We start from the raw sequence: 19,363 nt of genomic DNA, 5'->3' as shown, positions 1-19,363 counted from the left end.
ACTAATAGTGATTCTCTACAGTATTTAATGTGTGGCTCAAAATGAAATAACATATGTAAAGCATTTAGCATGTAATAGGACCTCAAAAATGGAGTTTTAATAAATGAATGGCATACGTTGCATAGTAAGATTATGTCCCAATTGGTCTGGGACATTGGTGGGTCCTTAGGATTTATATTTAGTTTGAATTTTTTTTTTTTTTGAACAGAAAAGGGACCTAAGATATACTTTAGTATTGCTAGATGTAGAATAGCAACTGAAGCTTCCTGAGATGGCAGTTGGATTTTTGAGATGATTTGTTAACTATGTGTAAACTTGAAAAAAAAAAAAACCAACAAAACTATTCAGTAGCTAGTTCTCAGCATGTATTAATAGAATGAAATTTTTGAGACTGGATCAAAATGCTTTTTTAAAAAATATACCACAAAGCTATATATTCATAGTTTAAAAGACAACTCTATGATTGGCCAACTACTTGTTATCCAGTGTTTTAAGTACGATTTTTTTTTGCTTCTGCAAGTGTTGTCCTTTGTAACAGTTGATACCATAAAGGCCTACCCTAGGTAGTATTAGTAGCTTCAAAGGAAACTTTTGGAGCTCTATATTGGGTGAGTGAAGCAGGCATTAGTTTAAGATTGAAGTTATTTTGTATAATATTTTTGTAGTTAAATCTTTATGATTTTTGACCTAAACCGAGAGTTAGGCTTTGGTTTGTGGAGTCCTGTCCTTCATAGATTTCAATCCTGTGATTCAGTTTTTCAATAATAATTACTGTAATAATTAATGTAAATACTTGCCTTTTCCATTAATAACACTGTTTAAGACATGATGCTGTTGTATACTGTGAATTCCAAACATATTCCCTATAATGTCAGTGTCTCTATACAGACACAGTTTACTTAAAAAATTAAATGCTATATGACATCATCTTTTCTCATTTCCTTAACTGATAGGAATTTATGTATCTGGAGCCTTTGCTATATTTTTCCTACTATAAATTGAAATGGTGGGCGATACTAAAAGATCTTTTATTTTTTGTTTATATACTTGTGTTGCAAAATCATATAATAGTTCTGTAACTCCCCAACTCTTGAAAATCCCTAGTTTGAATACCGTGGATTTGCATTGCTCAGCAACTGGAAAAAACTTTACAACCTATCAACTCAATTTCAGCTGAGCAGTGAAAAACAAGAAAGTGTGTGCCAAAGTACTCTATTGTATTCTGATTCATTAGTTTCATATGGGAAACAGGATGGAAAGTTACTACATGCTAGTATTAGGGTCCTAATTAAAATGTCTAGGATAAACATTAAATAACACAACATTAGATTGCTTTTTGGTCCTTATTTAAGATTTTCTTTCCACATAGAAAATGTTCAATAAATATTTGTCTGAAATATTTTTTTGCTACATATGCTTATAAGATTTTTCTTGTTTCTTATTATATCAAAGTTGTATTGCCAAAAAGTACGGACGGCATGAGTTTTGTTTAGAAGGTTGCCAATAGCCATGTTGAAATACCAGTTAAGAGACACATCGCAAAAGCTCCATAGGTATTAATGAGGAATACTAGCTGGCTCTCCAAACTTCAGGAAAAAAGTAACTGTTTTTGCACTTAGTTATCAGTGCTAACTTTGAGAAGTTGTTTATAAATTTATGATTTTAACATTTGAGTAATGTCTAGAGCCATTTTTTTTTACTTATTGTTTAATTGAAATCCAACTTAGTTAACATACAGTGTAATAATGATTTCAGGAATAGAATTTAGTGGTTCATCACTTACATATGACACCCAGTGTTCATCCCAACAAGTGCCTCCTTAATGCCCATCCCCCATTCAGCCCATCCCCCCACCGAGCACCCCTCCAGCAACCCTCAGCTTTTAATCTGTATTTAAGAATCTCTTATGGTTTGTCTCCCTGTTTTTTGGTTCCCTTCCCCTTTGTTCATCAGTTTTGTTTCTTAAATTCCACATATGAGTGAAATCATATGATATTTGTCTTTCTCTGATTGACTTACTTTGCTTAGCATAAAATGTCCCGAGGCATTTATAAATAGGTAAAAGTATGTTTTTGGAGCTAACAGGGAGTTATTAACCCTATTATATACTTAGGGAAACAGTCATTTAGGTAATGATCTGCTTAAAATCATATGGTTACATTTGTCTCTGGATAAGCAGATATAAAGTCAGGTGGAATTTTATTTTTAGTTTTGTCTTAATAGGCATCATAATTTGAAAAGCTATATCCTATTCAGGCATCAGAAGGTTTTAGTTATATTTAGAAGGTATTTAAATTTATAGATTTATTTAGTAAAACCAATTATGTTGCAGGTACTATGATACGAAGATAAATAAGATACAGTTTTTTCAGTGTCAGCTAACTCGGTCTAATCAAACACATGAAATAGATTTACTGTGGTACATTTTAGAATAGTTAATAAAATACAGTAGGGGTCAGTGGAAGAGGAAAAATAAATTATTGTTATTTTACTGTCAACTATTTGTTAGGAACTAGAAAGCTTCATGTGAACTATTTTATTTAACGTTACTGTTGAGACATGAGAATACTTTCGAAGCAAGTAACTTGACCTTGGTCTTGAAAAACGAATAGCACTTTGGGAGAAGAGCAGCAGGGAGAGTGAAGGAACTCCGGAATGTATAAGTATATGGTAAAACAAAATAACATTTGTGAATTCAACAATCTGTTAAACACCCACAGTGTTCTAGACACTGTAGTAGACACTGGTGATAGACCTGTGTGATAGAACTGTAATTTAACGGTCAGGTAAAAGATAATTGTGACTAGTGCAGTAAATACCACATTGGAAGAGGGTAGATACAGGGGTGTTTTGTGAGCACATAAGGGTACGAACCTGTTCAGTTCTGGCTGGGTATGGGGTGGAAAATGGTTGGGGAGATTCTTGATTCTTTTTGGCCAGAAGCGTGAACATGGCATGCTATCACTTCCTAGACTCAGGATCTTGGGCAAGATACCTAATTTCTCTAAGCTTTATCTGTAAAATTAGTATTATTAAAAAATAATGAGGCTAACATTTATTGAGCTCTTACTGTGTGCCAGACATTTTGCTAATACTTTATACATATAATTTAGTTTTCACATCAAACCTAGGAGGTAGAGGCTACTGTTTTCCGTAGTTATATAACTAGGTGCTGGAGCCATAATATTAACAACAGGTAGGCTCACCTGAGACCTGAGATTTTACTCTTCATTGTGCCTAACTGATAGAGTTGTTCTGAATCTTAAATAACATAACTTAGGTAAATAGTTTACTCTGCATGACACATGGATGTTGGCCTCTGTTTCTATTATGAGTAATCCAGGAGGTGATGAGGAACTGACATTTTCTAAGCAGGTGTGTGTATGTAAAGGGATCATAGTTTGAAGAGAAAGAGGTTATATTTACCCATTTGTTCAGCACCTACTTTGGATCCAGTCCAGGTACTGTTAGTTGCCAGGGAAAGGGGGTGAATGAAAATATTGTTCCTCAGTTACAGAATCTGCTCCTCACTTTTGCCAAGTATGGAAGACAAACAGCCATTATGTAGAGTACAATGTTCTTAATGCCATGATGTGGGCATAATCTCTGTGTCCCAGGAACATAGGGAGACAAGGGAGTTTTTAAATCCCACTGAGTGATCAGGGAGATGAATTCAGAGTTATTGTGGAACCAAAAGAGTAGTGGCGAGAATGAAGAAAATAGATTTGAGAAATAGTTTGGAAGTAGAATGGACATGAATTAAGAGACTAATGGTGTGGAGACTTTTATTTTAGATCTTATTTAGCCAAAGTTGGTCTGATGGAGTTGGTGAAGACTTTAAGGACTACAGGAGGACGAGCATCTTTGGAGTCAAAGTAATGAATTTGATTTTGGATATGTTGAATTTGAGGTGTCTGTGATAAGATATAAATGGAAATATCTTTAGAAAAGTAGAACTGGGATTTAAAAGAGAGGTAGGTGCTATATGTATAAATTAGGGCATGTCTATCACGTAGATAGGTAGTTGAAATCATGAGGAGAGTAGATCAGGTCAACGAAGAAGATCAAAGCCAAATTTGGAAGAATTCCTGAATTTCATTGGAGAAAGGAAGAGGAATAAGCTAAGGAAGTTAGAAGAGGTAGTCAAAGGTATAGGAAACCAAAAGAAAAGTCAGGCAAGTTAAAGGAGTAAAATGTTTTAAAAGAGGGAATGTTCCATCGTGACAGATGCTATAAAGATTGTCACATATTATTTTAAGGGCTTGTGATTTTTTCCACCTTAACTCCTTAACTTATAAGGTGTAGGTATCTTCAAATGAGTGTTGTGGTTTTATATGTGTATATATATATACATATATATATATGTATATATATATACACACACACACATATATATGTATGTTGTATGTATATGTATTTTATATATATATAAAATTTGTTAAAGCATTTTGATTATCATGTCAAAAAGATCAGATGTCTTTTTCCCTCTTCAAGTATGGAACTTCAAGGTCTTTGTGATAATGGAAACCAAAAAATTGATTGGTAAACCGCTTCAACCAGCAAGACCTGTTCGTCATCTGACTTCTCCCCCTGGTAAGTAATCTCGGGTATACATCTTTAGAGATGAATTGGATAATGGCTAAGTAGTATTTGAAAAGCGAACTCATATATAAAGTGATTGTTTATGGTGGATAGAGAATAATGAAAACGAATGGTCTCCTTTGTTTGAAGAGTTTAAAAGTATTACCAAAGAAAAAGACTCTTACTAGTCTCCCACTGCATAGGCTACCAGACCAGCAAAGGTAGGAAGAAGAATAGGTCTTGCCTGAGAAAAACTTTATGTATTTATTTTCATGTCTCGTTTTCATGGTTAACTGGCTTCTGCTTAAAATGATATTCTCAACCCAAATTGTGCCCGGTGATTATGGTCACTGTAGAGCAAAGCAATCATGAGGGAGAGAGAATTGGCCTTTAAAAAAAAAAAATTCCTAACTGCATATAAATGAATGAATGAATGGATGAATTAATTACTGAATACAGGCAAAACAACAGTTACAGGTTAGGGCTATACTTGAGTTGGAACATAACAGTATTATTTTTTGGAAAATCTAAACAAAAATTTCTAAAATTAAAAATTTCTCTTTTGCTCATAAAACTAGGATTTGGGGCAAGTTCTTAAAATACTTTCCTTAATTGGAATATTAACCTTTTAGTTTTTCATTGTTGAAAGAATGACTTCTTTATTCTAACTTAGGGGTGTGTGTGTGTGTATACACATACATGTATGCATTTTTAATTAATTAATTAAATTAAATATTAATATACAAATCTATTTCTCACCATCCTATCAAAATACTCTGGTCCATCCTATTAAAATACTCTTTGGTCCATGTGTTCAACTGAGTAACTTGCTATTTAGAAAAAGGAAAAAAAAATAGCTCTTTTGTTGGGTGCAAAGATGAAGGAGAAAAGCTAGAAATGGCACCAGTTCCTCAATCTTCTGTTTATTCTCCCATCCTTGGTTCTTACAAGGAAGATGGTCTCTACTTTGGTCATGTTTCTTCTGAGATGGCTGTGTGACTTAAGACAGACAAATGAAATTAAGGAATCTTCTGGACCATAGCTTTGGCAGTGTTGATGCCATGTCCTCTCTCTGTCTCTCTCTCTCTCTCTCTTTCTTTTAAATGTTTATTTATTTTTAAAAGAGAGCATGAGCACAGGAGGGGCAGAGAGAGAGAGGGAGACAGAATCCCAAGTAGGCTGCATGCTGTCAGCACAGAGCCTGGCACCAGGCTTGGTCTCATGAACCATGAGATCATGACCTGAGCCGAAATCGAGAGTTGGACGCTTAACCCACTCAGCCACCCAGGTGCCCTGATGCATCTCCTTCTGGTGTGCTGAAGAAGCAGTTGTTTAGGATCAAGTCTCAGATTTTCTTGTAAAGGGAAGGGTATAAAGCCATTGGCAGCAGCTCCTTCTGTGACCAGCCTTTTCACAGCACCTCTCACTCCCTCGTCTGTACAGATGCAGTTTTTTGTTCATCCTTTCCCTCCAAGGCCCTTGTAGGGGCAAAAGGTAGTGGGCTCATCTCTCATTTAATTATATCCTCTTAAGATCCAGAAAGGAGTGGGTTTATTGGGTAGAAAAGTTTAATCAGAAATTAATTTTGACCTTTTTCAATATACTTCTTCTGTACTCCTTAACTAGCTCACATCCCCCCAAAATTGTTTTTAAGATCCAGATAGAATTACTTCCTTTTGCAAAGCTTCTATATCACAAAGCCCTAGTATCTTCTCTGTACCTCTCAGATAACTTGTTTTTATCATAGTAATTGTTTATGAGCTTGTTTCTCAAAACAGACCATGAGCTCTTTTATCTCTGAACTCTTTTCACACTTACATACCCATTCCCTAACATAGTGGGTGACATTTCATAGTGTTTTATAGTGTTGAATGAATGTTTGTTGAGTAGAGGAACCATCAGAAAATATTTCAAAACAGTGCCTAGAATATTTTGGGTACTTAAGGTTTTTAGGTTGTGGTAATGGGTGTTTAATGTAGTTTTCTTCTTTTCTGTCCTAATAGGAGCAGTATTCCCTTTCAACTTTCAAAACGAATATCCGTGCAAAACTCAGTGCTTACAAAGCGGAGTTAGCAGAGTAAGTCCTAGAAATTATAATAAAATGAAGCATTGCAGACTGGAAGGTAACATTTGTTAGATGAGTATTTTATGCCAGGCACTGTGCTGGGTGCTTTATATAGTTTTTTTTTTTTTGAATTATTTTTGAAATTATTTTTTAAGTTTATATATTTATTTTGAGAGAGGGGGTGGGGAGGGGCAGAGAGAGAGGGAGAGTCCCAAGCAGGCTCTGCACTGCCAGTGTGGAGCCTGATGTGGGACTCGAACTCACAAATCGTGAGGTCATGACCTGAGCTAAAATCAAGAGTTTCATGTTTAACAGACTGAACTACCCGGGTGCCCCATGCTTTATATACTTTTTGAAATTATATTAAAGAAAATTATACCTGTTGCCCACCATTTTCAAGCCTAAACATTTTGCTATATTTGTTTGTTTTAGAAAATGTTAAAGAAAAAACCTAACTAAGATAATGTTCAAAACCCTCTATATCCCTCCACTATCTCATTTTCTTTTTTTAATTTTATCTTATTTTATTTATTCTCAAGTTAGTTAATATACAGTGTAGTCTTGGCTTTAGGATAGAATCCCACCATTTCATTTTCTTCACACCCTCCTCTTCTCACTCCATGTGTAGGTATGTGAGAATAGTTCTCATTGTGCATTGGAATCTTATTTTCTGCCATCCCCAAGCATTGCATTAAGGGTGTGCCTTGGGACTTGTCCTGGAGATGGGTCCAGAGAGGGGGTAGCTGGCCTAAGAGAGACACAGCCACATGCCAGGGTTCCGAGAGGAAGATGAGCTTGAGCCCCGGCTCTGTCACTTCCCAGCCCCGTGACCTGGCGTGAGTGATTTCTTTCACTTGTCAGAGCCTCAGTTTCCTCACCTGAAAATGGGGCTCCTATGTTGGTGTAAGGAGGAGGCAGCAGTGAGCTGAGGCTCCCAAAGTTCTGAGCACTGTGTCTGGCATGTAGTAACTGCTCTCTCCATTTGTGCAGCAGTTCTCCTGGCTGTGTCTGTGGACCGTGTCCCCTCCACCATCCCATTGTCTTCTCACCTTCCTTCTCACCTTCTTCCAAATGTTCTCGATTTGTTACTGTTTTCATGAATGTGTTCATACTTTTGCTACAACAAGTAGAATTGTTTTAATTGTTTTGTAATTTTATATAAATAGTACTGTACCCACATGTGTTTTTGCCATTCTTTTCTCATTTAGGTTTATGTTTTAAACTATCTTTTTGAATAAGTACAATAATCAAAATTGAAAACATGCAAAATGGCATGAATGGAAAATTTCCCTGCAATCGCTATCCCGTAGTCACTGATTTCCTCTGATCAGAAGTGACCATTCTACCAGTTTCTTACCTAGATACTTCTAGAAATAGATAATGCATGCATAAGAATAAGTATATTCATAATAAATAGAATATTAGGCAACTTGTAAAATGAACAAAGCAGTTCTATATGTGCTGACATAAAAAAATCTCTTTTTACATACAAATAACTACATTTATTTTGTTGTTCATTTTCTCTTGATGGGCTTGGCACTTGTTTCTATATTATAGTAAATGCTACAGCGAACATCCCTCCATATATTTTATACATGTTTGAGAGGTTCTCTGCGTTATAAAACTGAAGTAGTAGTAGTATGTTAACAGGTAATCTTTACAAGAAACAGGTGGTATGTTTTCTGAAGTGGTTGTACTTACATTCCCACCAGTAGTATGTGCCGGTTACAGTTGCTTCAGAGCCTACCACTTTTTAGCCATTTTAGGATGTGAGTGTTAGTATCTAAGTATATTTTATTTATTTATTTATTTATTTATCTATTTATTTATTTATTTATTTATAATTTACATCCAAGTTAGCATATAGTGCAATAATGATTTCATGAGTAGATTCCAGTGATTCATTCCCTATGTATAACACCCAGTGCTCATCCCAGCAAGTGTCTTCCTTAGTGCCCCTCACCCATTTAGCCCATCCCCCCACCCACAGCCCCTCCAGCAATCCTCTGTTTGTTCTCCATATTTAAGAGTCTCATGTTTTGTCCCCCTCCCTGTTTTTATATTATTTTTGCTTCGCTTCCCTTCTGTTCATCTGTTCTGTATCTTAAATTCCACATATGAATGAAGTCATATGATATTTGTCTTTCTCTGACCGACTTATTTCCCTTAGCATAATACCCTCTAGTTCCATCCACGTTGTTGTAAATGGCAAGATTTCATTCTTTTGATTGCTGAGTAATGCTCCATTGTGTGTGTGTGTGTGTGTGTGTGTGTGTGTGTGTGTGTGTGTATACACCACATCTTCTTCTTTTTTTTCATGTTTATTCTTGAGAGAGAGAGAGAGAGAGAGAGACAGAGACAGAGTGTGAGTAGGGGAGGGTCAGAGAGAGAGGGAGACACAGAATCTGAAGCAGGCTCGAGGCTCTGAGCCATCAGCACAGAGCCCAACACGGGGCTTGAACTCACAAACCGTGAGATCACGACCTGAGCTGAAGTTGGATGCTCAACCGACTGAGACACCCAGGCGCCCCCATTCCACATCTTCTTTATCCATTCATCTGTCGATGGACATTTGGGCTCTTTCCATAATTTGGCTATGGTCAATAGCACTGCTATAAACATTGGGGTGTATGTGCCCCTTCAAAACAGTACACTTGTATCCCTTGGATATATACTTAGTAGTGCAATTGCTGGGTCATGGGGTATTTTTAACATTTTTGAGGAACCTCTTGAAGTTTTCCATAGTGGCTGTACCAGTTTGCATTCCACCAGCAGTGCAAAAGAGATCTTCTTTCTCCACATCCTTGCCAACATCTGTTGTTCCCTGACTTATTAATTTTAGCCATTCTGACTGGTATGAGGTAGTATCTCATTGTGGTTTTAATTCGTATTTCCCTGATGATGAGTGATGTTGAGCATCTTTTCATGTGTCAGTTGGCCACCTGGATGTCTTCTTTGGAAAAGTGTCTATTCATGTCTTTTGCCCATTTCTTCACTGGATTATTTTTTGGGTGTTGAGTTTCATAAGTTCTTTATAGATTCTAGATACTAATCCTTTATCTGATATGTCATTTGCAAATATCTTTTCCCATTCAGTTAGCTGCCTTTTATTTTTGCTGATAGTTTCCTTTGCTGTGCAGAAGCTTTTTATCTTGATGAGGTCCCAATAGTGCAGTTTTGCTTTTGTTTCCCTTGCCTCTGTAGACGTGTTGAGTAAGAAGTTGCTGCGGCCAAGGTCAGAGAGGTTTTTGCCTGCTTTCTCCTATAGGATTTTGATGGCTTCCTGTTTAGGTCTTTCATCCATTTTGAATTTATTTTTGTGGTGTAAAAAAAGTGGTCCAGGTTCATTTTTCTGCATGTCGCTGTCCAGTTTTCCTAACACCATTTGCTGAAGAGACTGTCTTTATTCCTTTCGATATTCTTTCCTGCTTTTGTCAAAGATTAGTTGGCCATATGTTTGTGGGTCCATTTCTGGGTCCTCTATTCTGTTCTATTGATCTAAATATCTGTTTTTGTGCCAGCACCATACTGTCTTGATAATTAGAGCTTTGTAATGCATCTTGAAGTCCGGGATTGTGATGCCTCCAACTTTGGTTTTCTTTTTCAAGATTGCTTTGGCTCTTTGGGATCTTTTCTGGTTCCATGCAAACTTTAGGATTGTTTGTTCTAGCTCTGTGAAGAATGCTGGTGTCACTTTGACAGGGATTCCATTGAATGTATAAACTGCTTGGGGTAGTATCGACATTTTAAAAATATTTGTTCTTCCAATCCAGGAACATGGAATATTTTTCTATTTTTTGTGTCTCCTTCAATTTCTTTCATAAGCTTTCTGTAGTTTTCAGTGTGTAGCTTTTTCACCATTCCTAGGTATTTTATGGTTTTTTTGGTGCAGTTGTAAATGGGATTGGTTCCTTGATTTCTCTTTCTGTTGCTTCATTATTGGTGTATAGAAATGCAACTGATTTCTATGCATTGATTTTATATCCTGAAACTTTGCTGAATTCATGGATCAGTTCTAGCAGTGTTTTGGTGGAATCTTTTGGGTTTTCCATATAGAGTATGATGTCATCTGCAAAGAGTGAAAGTTTGACTTCCTCCTTGCCAGTTTGGATGCGTTTTATTCCTTTGTGTTGTCTGATTGCTGAGGCTAGGACTTCCAATACTATGTTGAATAACAGTGGCGAGAGTGGACATCCCTGACCTTAGGGGAAAAGCTCTGTTTTTCCCCATTGAGGATGATATTAGTGTTGGGTCTTTCATATATATGGCTTTTATCATTTTGAGGTATGATCCTTCTGTCCCTACTTTCTTGAGGGTTTTTATCAAGAAAGGATGTTGTATTTTGTCAAATGCTTTCTCTGCATCTGTTGAGAGGATCATGTAGTTTTTGTCCTTTTATTGATGTGATGTATCATATTGACTGTTTTGCAGATGTTGAATCAGCCCTGCATCCCAGGTATAAATCCCACTTGGTCATGGTGAATAATTCTTTTAATGTATTGTTGGATCCGGTTGGCTAGTATCTTGTTGAGGATTTTTGCATCCTCTAATTATATTTTAAATTTGCATTTTCATAATGATTAATGAGATTGAGCACCTTATCATGAACTTACTTGCCATTTGTATTTTTCTTTTTTTCCTTTTTGGTGAAGTGTCTGTTCAAATATTTTGCATATTTTTAATATTTGGGTTGTTTGTCTTTTTATCAGTGAATTGTAAGAGTGTTGAAAATTAGTATATCATATGTGTGTTGATTTCTAAACTCCCTATTATTTATTGATTTATATGTCTTTTCTCCCCACTTTATTGAGGTATAATTGACATGTAACATTGTGTCAGTTTAAGGTATACAGTGTGATGATGATTTGATACATGCAATATGTTGCAGAATGTTTACCAAAATCAATTTAGTTAACACATCCTTAATTTTACATAATTATTTTGTTGTTGTTATGGTGAGAACATTTAAGATTTATTCTTTTAGCAACTTTCAGTTATACAACACAGTATTGTTAACTATAGTTACACACTGTACATGGGTCTCCCATATGTCCATCTTTTTGTCAACATCACATTTTACTTATAGACTGCTGTAGCTTTATGATAAGCCTTCATTTCAGATAGTGAAAATTCACTAACTTTATTCTTTTTCAAATTTGTCTCAGCTCTCTAGGTCTTTTGCATTTCCATGTAAGTTTTAAGTGAGCTTGTCAGTATCTACAGAAAGTCTGTTGGAATTTGATTGAGTCTAAAGATGAATTTGAGAAGAATTAACAACTTAACCATGTTGGCATATCTTACCGCTCTGTGTATTTTCTAGCATAAGGATCTTTTCTTCCATGAACATTCACTTTTCACTAGTTAAGCCACCCTAACTACTACTAATCCTCCAAGTGTTGTTTAAGCATCACCGCCTATGTAAAACCTTTCCTGACATTTTTAAGTCAAGTTTTATTCTCTTACTCATTCCTTCCATGACACTTTCTGCATATCTTCATTATAGAATTCTCAAATTTTATTGATTTGATTATGTAAGATTGTAAAATTTGTAAGATTATACATGACTTTATTGTAATATGATAATTGAGATAACAAACTAACATAAAATTTTAGTAGATGTAAGTTCTTATATGCTATGAAAGATTTGAAATAATCAGTATATTTGAAATAATCAGTATTTTTAGTTGTTAATATATGCATAAATGATAAAGTACATTTTTTTCAGATTTCTTGATGTGTGATTTCCAAAAATTGAATATATTTAGGTTATACAACATGATTTTTTATAAAGGTGTACAACCTGTTTAATGAACGTATACATCTTGATATTATTATAACAAGTTAATTACCACGTTCATCACCTGACATAGTTACCAGTTTTTGTGTGTGTGTGTGTGTGTGTGGTGGGAACAATTAGCAAATTTTAAGCATATAATACAATATTAACAATTATAACCACTATGCTGTATATTAGATCTCCAGAACTTATCTTATAATTGAAAATTTGTATTCTTTGACCAGCATCTCCCCATTTTCTCTGTCCTCCACTCCTGGCAATCACCATTCTATTCTCTAATACTATGAATTTGACTTTTGAAATTTCACATATAAGTGAGATCGTACAATATTTGTCTTTCTGTGTCTGGCTTATTTCACTTAGTATGATGTCCTCTGTCTTTCTGTGTCTGGCTTATCTCACTTAGTATAATGTCCTCCAGGTTCATCCATGTTGTCACATATGTCAGGATTTGCTTCTCTTTTTATGGCTGAATAATATCCTATTTATATATTTTTTGTATATCTCTATCACATTTTCCTTACCCATTCCTCTGTTGATGGACTTGTGAATAATGCTATTGTGAATAATGATGCAGTGAACATGGGAATGCATAGTCTTCAAGATTGCGATTTTATTTCCTTTGGGTGTATACCCCGAAGTGGGGATGATGGATCTTATGGCAGTTTTACATTTAATTTTTTGAGGAACTTCCATAATGTTTTCCAAAATCACTGAACCAGTTTACATTCCCGCCATCATTGTACAAGGATTCCTTTTCGCCCCCAACCCTCATTCTTGCTAGCACTTCTTGTCTTTTTGATAATAGCCTTCCTAACAGGTGTGAGGTGGTATCTCAGTCTAGTTTTGATTTGCATTACCCTCACGATTTAGCAGTGTTAAGCATCTTTTCATGTGCTTCTTGGCCATTTGTGTGTTTTCTTTGGAAAAATGTTTATTCAGGTCTTTTGCCTATTTTTAAATCAGGTTATTATTATTATTATTATTATTATTATTTTGCTGTTGTGTTGTATGAGATCTTTATATATTTTGGATATTAATCCCTTATTGCTAATATGGTTGGCAAATATTTTCTCCCATTCTGTTGGTTGCTGTTTCATTTTGTTGATTGCTGCTTTTGCTGTGCAGAAGCTTTTTAGTTTGATGTAGTCCCACTTAATTTTGCTTTTGTTGCTTGTGCTTTTGATGTCATATCCAAAAAATCATTGCCAAGACCAGTGTCAAGGAACTTTTTCAATATGTTTTCTCCTATGAGTTTTATGGTTTCAGATCTTCTATTTGTTTTTGATCCATTTTGAGGTCATTTTTGTATAGTGTAAGAGTCCAATTTCATTCTTTTGCATGTGGATATCTAATCTTTTCAAGACTTTTAATCTCTACACCAAGGGACTCATGACCCCAAGATCAAGAGTTGCATGCTTTACTGACTGAGCTACCCAGGCGCCCTATTATGTCTTTTTATGTTAGCATTGTAATGTTTTGATTATTATAACTTTGTAATATAGTGTGGAAGTGTGATGCCTCCAGCTTTGTTCTTCTACTCGAGATTACTTTGGCTACTCAGGGTCTTTTGTGGTTCCATATGAATTTTAGAACTGCTTTTCCTATTTCTGTAAAAACTGTTACTGGAATTTTGAAAGGGATTGTACTGAATCTGTAGATCAGTTTAGGTAGTAAGAACTTTTTAACAATAATCTTTCAATCCATGAACACAGGATATCTTTCCATTTATTTGTGTCATCTTTAATTTCTTCAGTGTCTTATAGTTTTCCACATACAAATATTTTACCACCTTGGTTAAATTTATTAGTAAGTATTTTATTCTTTTAGATACTATTTTAAAAATGTTTTTTAATTTTTTTTCAGATTAAAATTTACTTTTAAGTTTGATTTTAGGCTTGCATTTTAGTGTCAGTGAAGTGTGCCTCTGCTGCAATTTTGAAATTTAAAAAACTAATTTTTAAAAAGGACCATAACATTCATATTATAGTTTATTAAATCTAACAGGAACAAAAACCTTGGAGAATGAAAATCTTTGCCATTTTCATATATTTTCTACCTCTACTTAAAAATTTTGTTAAAATTTGATTTTTTTTTCCTGATAACTTATTTTGATGACTCGTACCGTAGAATTATCTTATTACTTTTCATTTTGTCATAGGGTTAGATAACTTTCTGACTTCGTGGAGTTACCTTGGTAGAATTTGCGAATATTTAAGGAATGGGCTATAACTTGCTACTACAATGACTGATAGAGCAGAGATGTTCATTTTTTAGGATAGATTTTTCCAGAGAAACCTACCTTAATGAATTACCATGGTTCAGAGTATGGCCTACTGTTTGCAAACTGATTTTTGTCAGCAAAAGAGATGATTTTTTTTAATGTTTATTTATTTTTGAGAGAGAGAGAGAGCATGAGCTGGGAAGGGGCAGAGACAGAGGGGAACAGAGGACCCAAAGTGGGCTCTGTGCTGAGAGCAGTGAAACTGATTAGGGCTCGAACTCATGAACTGGGAGATTATGACCCGAGCTAAAGTCGGCTGCTCAACCGACTGATCCACCCAGGTGCCCCAAGAGATGATCTATCTTAAGGATAGATTATATATATTGACCCAAATTTGTGAAACTGATTTATAAAATCATAAAACCCATTATTTTATGAGAAATTTACGGTCTTGTGCTCTGACATTCTCTTATTGGTTCCACTATTATATGCACTAGGGAGATTTATGGGAAGCTAAATTGTAATCGGGGTACTTCTTGGGCCCCATTATACTAAGTGAGCATGGAATCAGAAGAGGAGTTAGTTAAAAATCCTGACAAGTAGTTAAAGATATCTGTGAATATATTTTGAAAGAATTTTTTGCCTTTAATAAGTGTCCTTAGAAGGTTGCTTATCCTTTACGGCCAGAAATAATGTCTTGACTAATACTTTGATTGTTTAGGAAAATAGTTTTGGCTGCTAAAAAAAAAAAGGTTATATAAAGTTTTTAGGCCATAGTTAAAAGGTATATTTTCTTTTTCTTTCAATAGTGTAAGACGAATGGAATGCAAGCCTTTTCTCAAGGTCATAATGAACCACAGCAACATCAGTCTCCAGTTAAAAAAGGTAAATTTTTACCATAATTCTTAAATTTCATAAGGGAGTCTTAGTATTCATGGTAAGTTAATATTTGCTTAGCTGCAAACCTCATGTGCACAGGAAGTTTCATTATATTTTTTTTGGTTGATTTCTGGCTATAGTAATCATGCTATAGGTTTGACTGCTTTAGGGGAGAGACCATAATAACAAGGCTTATACAAGATAGAAGTTTATATCTGTATCTTTTTTTAAGTATTTTTTATTATTTAAAAAAAATTTTAATGTTTATTTATATTGGAAAGAGAGAGAAAGAGTGTGATCAGGGGAGGAGCAGAGAGAGACAGACAGAGACAGAATCTGAAGCAGGCTCCAGGCTCTGAGTTGTCCTCACAGAGCCCAATGTGGGACTCACACTCAAGAGCCATGAGGTCATGACTTGAGCTGAAGTCAGACACTGACTGAGCCACCCAGGCACCCCTATTTCTGTATCTTCCGTATCAGCTCATAATTGAGCTGGTGTGTTCATTCTGCTCTGATGTAGTTCTACTGGACTCAGTCTCATTGCTTTGCCATCTTTAATGTATGGCTTCTGTCTCATTGCCCAAGATGAATGCCTTGGATCCAGCCATCCCGCTCCTTATCTAGCCATCAGGAGGGAAGGGGAGAGGTAGTTCTCCTTAAAAGAATGACCCATAAAGTAGCATGTATCACTTTCACTTGGTATCTCATTGGCCAGTACTTATTCATGCTGTACAAAACAGACTACAAAATGTAATCTTTAGCTGAGTAGCCTGCTAATTCTGTTACTAAAGCAGAAGGGAAGAACTGCTCTTGGGGATAACCAATAGTCTCTCCCACCAGCCACTTTTTATTTAATGAAATAAAAATTATTAATTTAGTCTAAATCTTTGTCAAGTTTTTGTTTAAAAGTTATGAAAATACCCTATTACCTTTTTTATTCTAGTATTTAACTCCATATTTCTAAATAAAATGTTTAAATTGTTTCCAAATTTAAAATTGTTTTGATATTCTGTATTGGCAGCCTATTGTGGAAAATGAGAATTTAATGTCTTCCATGTCACTTCCCTCACTTCTTCACCCTTCTTTCTCCCCTCCCCACCATATAGTCATTTCGCAAATTTTAGTGAAAGCACTATCACTCTTTATATTATATGAGTATGTAAATACAGTTGTTTAGCCAAGAGGTGCATATGTCTTGCATACTATCCATCATTTTTTCTTGGAGCTAATGTTTGCATTGTTTTCCTATGTGACTCTTGTTAACTTTTCCCCTTAAATGCTCCAACAATGCTCTTACACTTACCTGTAATATTTTTCTTATGCACAAATATATCAATTAGTATTCTACCCACCCCCCCCCAGCCCAAGGAAACTTTTCCTTCAGAATCCTCCATTATCTTGTTCCAGTATAGACTACTCTTCAGTACTGTTGTCCTAGAATGTACTTTACTATTATCTTGGGACCCCCCCTTTACAATTCTTTGGTTTCTTTCTTCTTTTTTAATTGAAGTATAATTCACAATTTAAGCCATTTTAAAAGGTATAATTTGGTGGCTTTTAGTACAGTATTATACAACCATTACCACTGTCTAGTTCTAGAACATCTTTATCATCCCAGAAGGAACCTCAAATCCCTTAAGTCGTCATTTTCCATTCTCCCCTTTGCCTAGCCATTGACAAACCCCAATCTACTTTTTGTCTTAACGGAGATATTTATTCTGGGTATCTCATGTAATGGAATTATCTTATATATGACCTTTAGTGTCTGGTTTCTTTCACTTAATGTAAGGTTCTCAAGGTTCATCCATATGTAGCATGTATCAGTACTTCATTCTTCCTGTTTATGGCTGAACGATATTCTGTTGTATGGATGTGCCACATTTTATTTATCTCTTAGTTGATGGACATTTGGGTTGTAAAGTTTTTGGCTATGATGGATAGCTATAAATATTTTTGTACAAGTATTTGAACACCTGTTTTCATTTCTCTTGGATATATACCTGGGAGTAGACTTGCCAGGTCATATGGTAATTCTATGTTTAACTTTTTGAGGAACTGTCAAACTGTTTTCCATAGTGGCTGCACCATTTTACATCCCCACTAACAATGTGTGAGGTTTTCAATTTCCTGACGTCCTTGTTAGGATATTTTTTTTTATTATAGTAATTCCAGTGGGTGTGAAGTATCTCATTGTGATTTTGGTCTGCATTTCTCGAATGACTAAGGGTATTGAGTGTCTTTTTCCTGTGCTTGTTGGCCATTTGTGTATTTTCTTTGGAGAAAGGTCTATCCAAGTCCCTTGACCATATTTCAGTTGGATTATTTTGTTGTTGTTGAGTTATAAAAGTTCTGGACACTAGACTCTCATCTGTTTTCTTTCTGCTACTTTCCTTCTTTCCCCCTCCCCTGCCCATGCTCACTTCCCTTGTCCCCCTCCATACACACTCACATACATGTGTATATAAGAAATCTGATATATATATGCATATATATTAGACCCTTATCAGATGTCTGATACTAGGCTTTTACCAGATATATTCATATCAAGTATATAATTTGCACATATTTTCTACTATACTGAAGTTTCTTTTCATTCTCTTGTTAGTGTTCTTACATGTACAAATTAAAAAAAAAATTGATGAAGTCTGATTTATCTTTTTTATTTTGTTGTTCATGCTTTTGATGTCATATCTAGAAATCATTGCCAAATCTCAGATCATGGAGATTTACCCCTATGAGTTTTATAGTTTTAACTCTTACACTTAGGTCATGATCCATTTTGAGTTAGGTTTTGTATATGGTGTTAAGTATAAGCCCAACTTCATTTTTTTTTTTTTTTTTGCATTGGCTATCCAGTTGCCTCATCACCGTTTGTTAGACTATTTTTCTCTCCAGTGAATTGTCTTGGCACCTTTGTTGAAAATTATTTGACCATAGGAGTATGTGTTTATTCCTGGGCTTTTAGTTCTGTTTCCTTGATCTATAGATCTATTCTGTCCCAGTACCACACTGTTTTGATTACTATAGCTTTATAGCAAGTTTTGCAACTGGGAAGTGTGAGTCTTCAACTTTGTTCTTTTTCAAGGTTGTTTTGGTTATTTGGGGTTTTTTGCAATTCCATGTGATTTTTAAGATCAGCTTTTCCATTTCTGCAAAAAAGGCTCTTCTTTCAAAAGGGATTTGGTAGCAATGACAATGAATTTGTAGATCACTTGGGGGATTATAACAATATTAAATTGTTCAGTCCATGAACATGGGGTGTATTTCCACTTTATTTTAGCCTTTATCAGCGTCTTAGTTTTCAGTGTACAAGTCATGTACCTCTTCGGTTTAATTTATTCCTAATTATTCTTTGTCAAGCTAATGGAATTGTTTTCTTAATTTCCTTTTTTTAAAGTTTATTTAGAGAGAGAGATGAGAGAGAAGGCAGAGAGAATACCAAGTAGGCTCCACACTGCCAGTGCAGAGCCCAATATGGGGCTTGAACTCATGAACCATGAGATCATGACCTGAGCCAAAATCAAGAGTCAGATACCCAACCGATTTAGCCACCCAGGCGCCCCTTTAATTTCCTTTTTTCATTGTTCATTGATAGGGTAGAAAATACAGTTGATTTTGTGTAGGGACATTACTGTCAGCTTACAAAAAATAAAAAGGATGATAAGAAAATACTATAAATAGTTAAGTGTATGCCAGCAAAGCAGATAACCTAGATGCAATAGAAAAATTACTAAAACACAGAAATTACCACAACTTCTTAAGATGATATAGAATATCTGAATAAGCATCTAGCAAGTTAGGAGATTGAATTTGTAAC

At 35.2% G+C, this 19,363-nt stretch overlaps 1 protein-coding gene across 2 annotated transcripts in view; it reads left to right on the top strand.

Moving 5' to 3' along the window:
* The window catches only part of CF2H8orf88 (chromosome F2 C8orf88 homolog), a 38,349-nt gene that overhangs the window by 2,613 nt on the left and 16,373 nt on the right, over positions 1-19,363 (top strand). The window contains exons 2-4 of one of the 2 annotated variants that reach the window (XM_078441946.2): positions 4,474-4,593; positions 6,585-6,658; positions 15,477-15,552. In XM_078441946.2, the coding sequence (XP_078298072.1) occupies positions 4,521-4,593; positions 6,585-6,658; positions 15,477-15,552 (223 nt within the window). In that variant the 5' untranslated portion in view covers positions 4,474-4,520. The remainder of the gene's footprint in view (positions 1-4,473; positions 4,594-6,584; positions 6,659-15,476; positions 15,553-19,363) is intronic. The other variant, XM_060610873.3, reaches the window with a different exon arrangement.

The sequence above is a fragment of the Panthera onca genome, chromosome F2, assembly GCF_046562875.1.
Source record: "Panthera onca isolate mPanOnc1 chromosome F2, mPanOnc1 haplotype 2, whole genome shotgun sequence".
NCBI classification, from domain to species: Eukaryota; Metazoa; Chordata; class Mammalia; order Carnivora; family Felidae; genus Panthera; species Panthera onca.
This window is presented reverse-complemented; position numbering and strand designations above follow the sequence as displayed.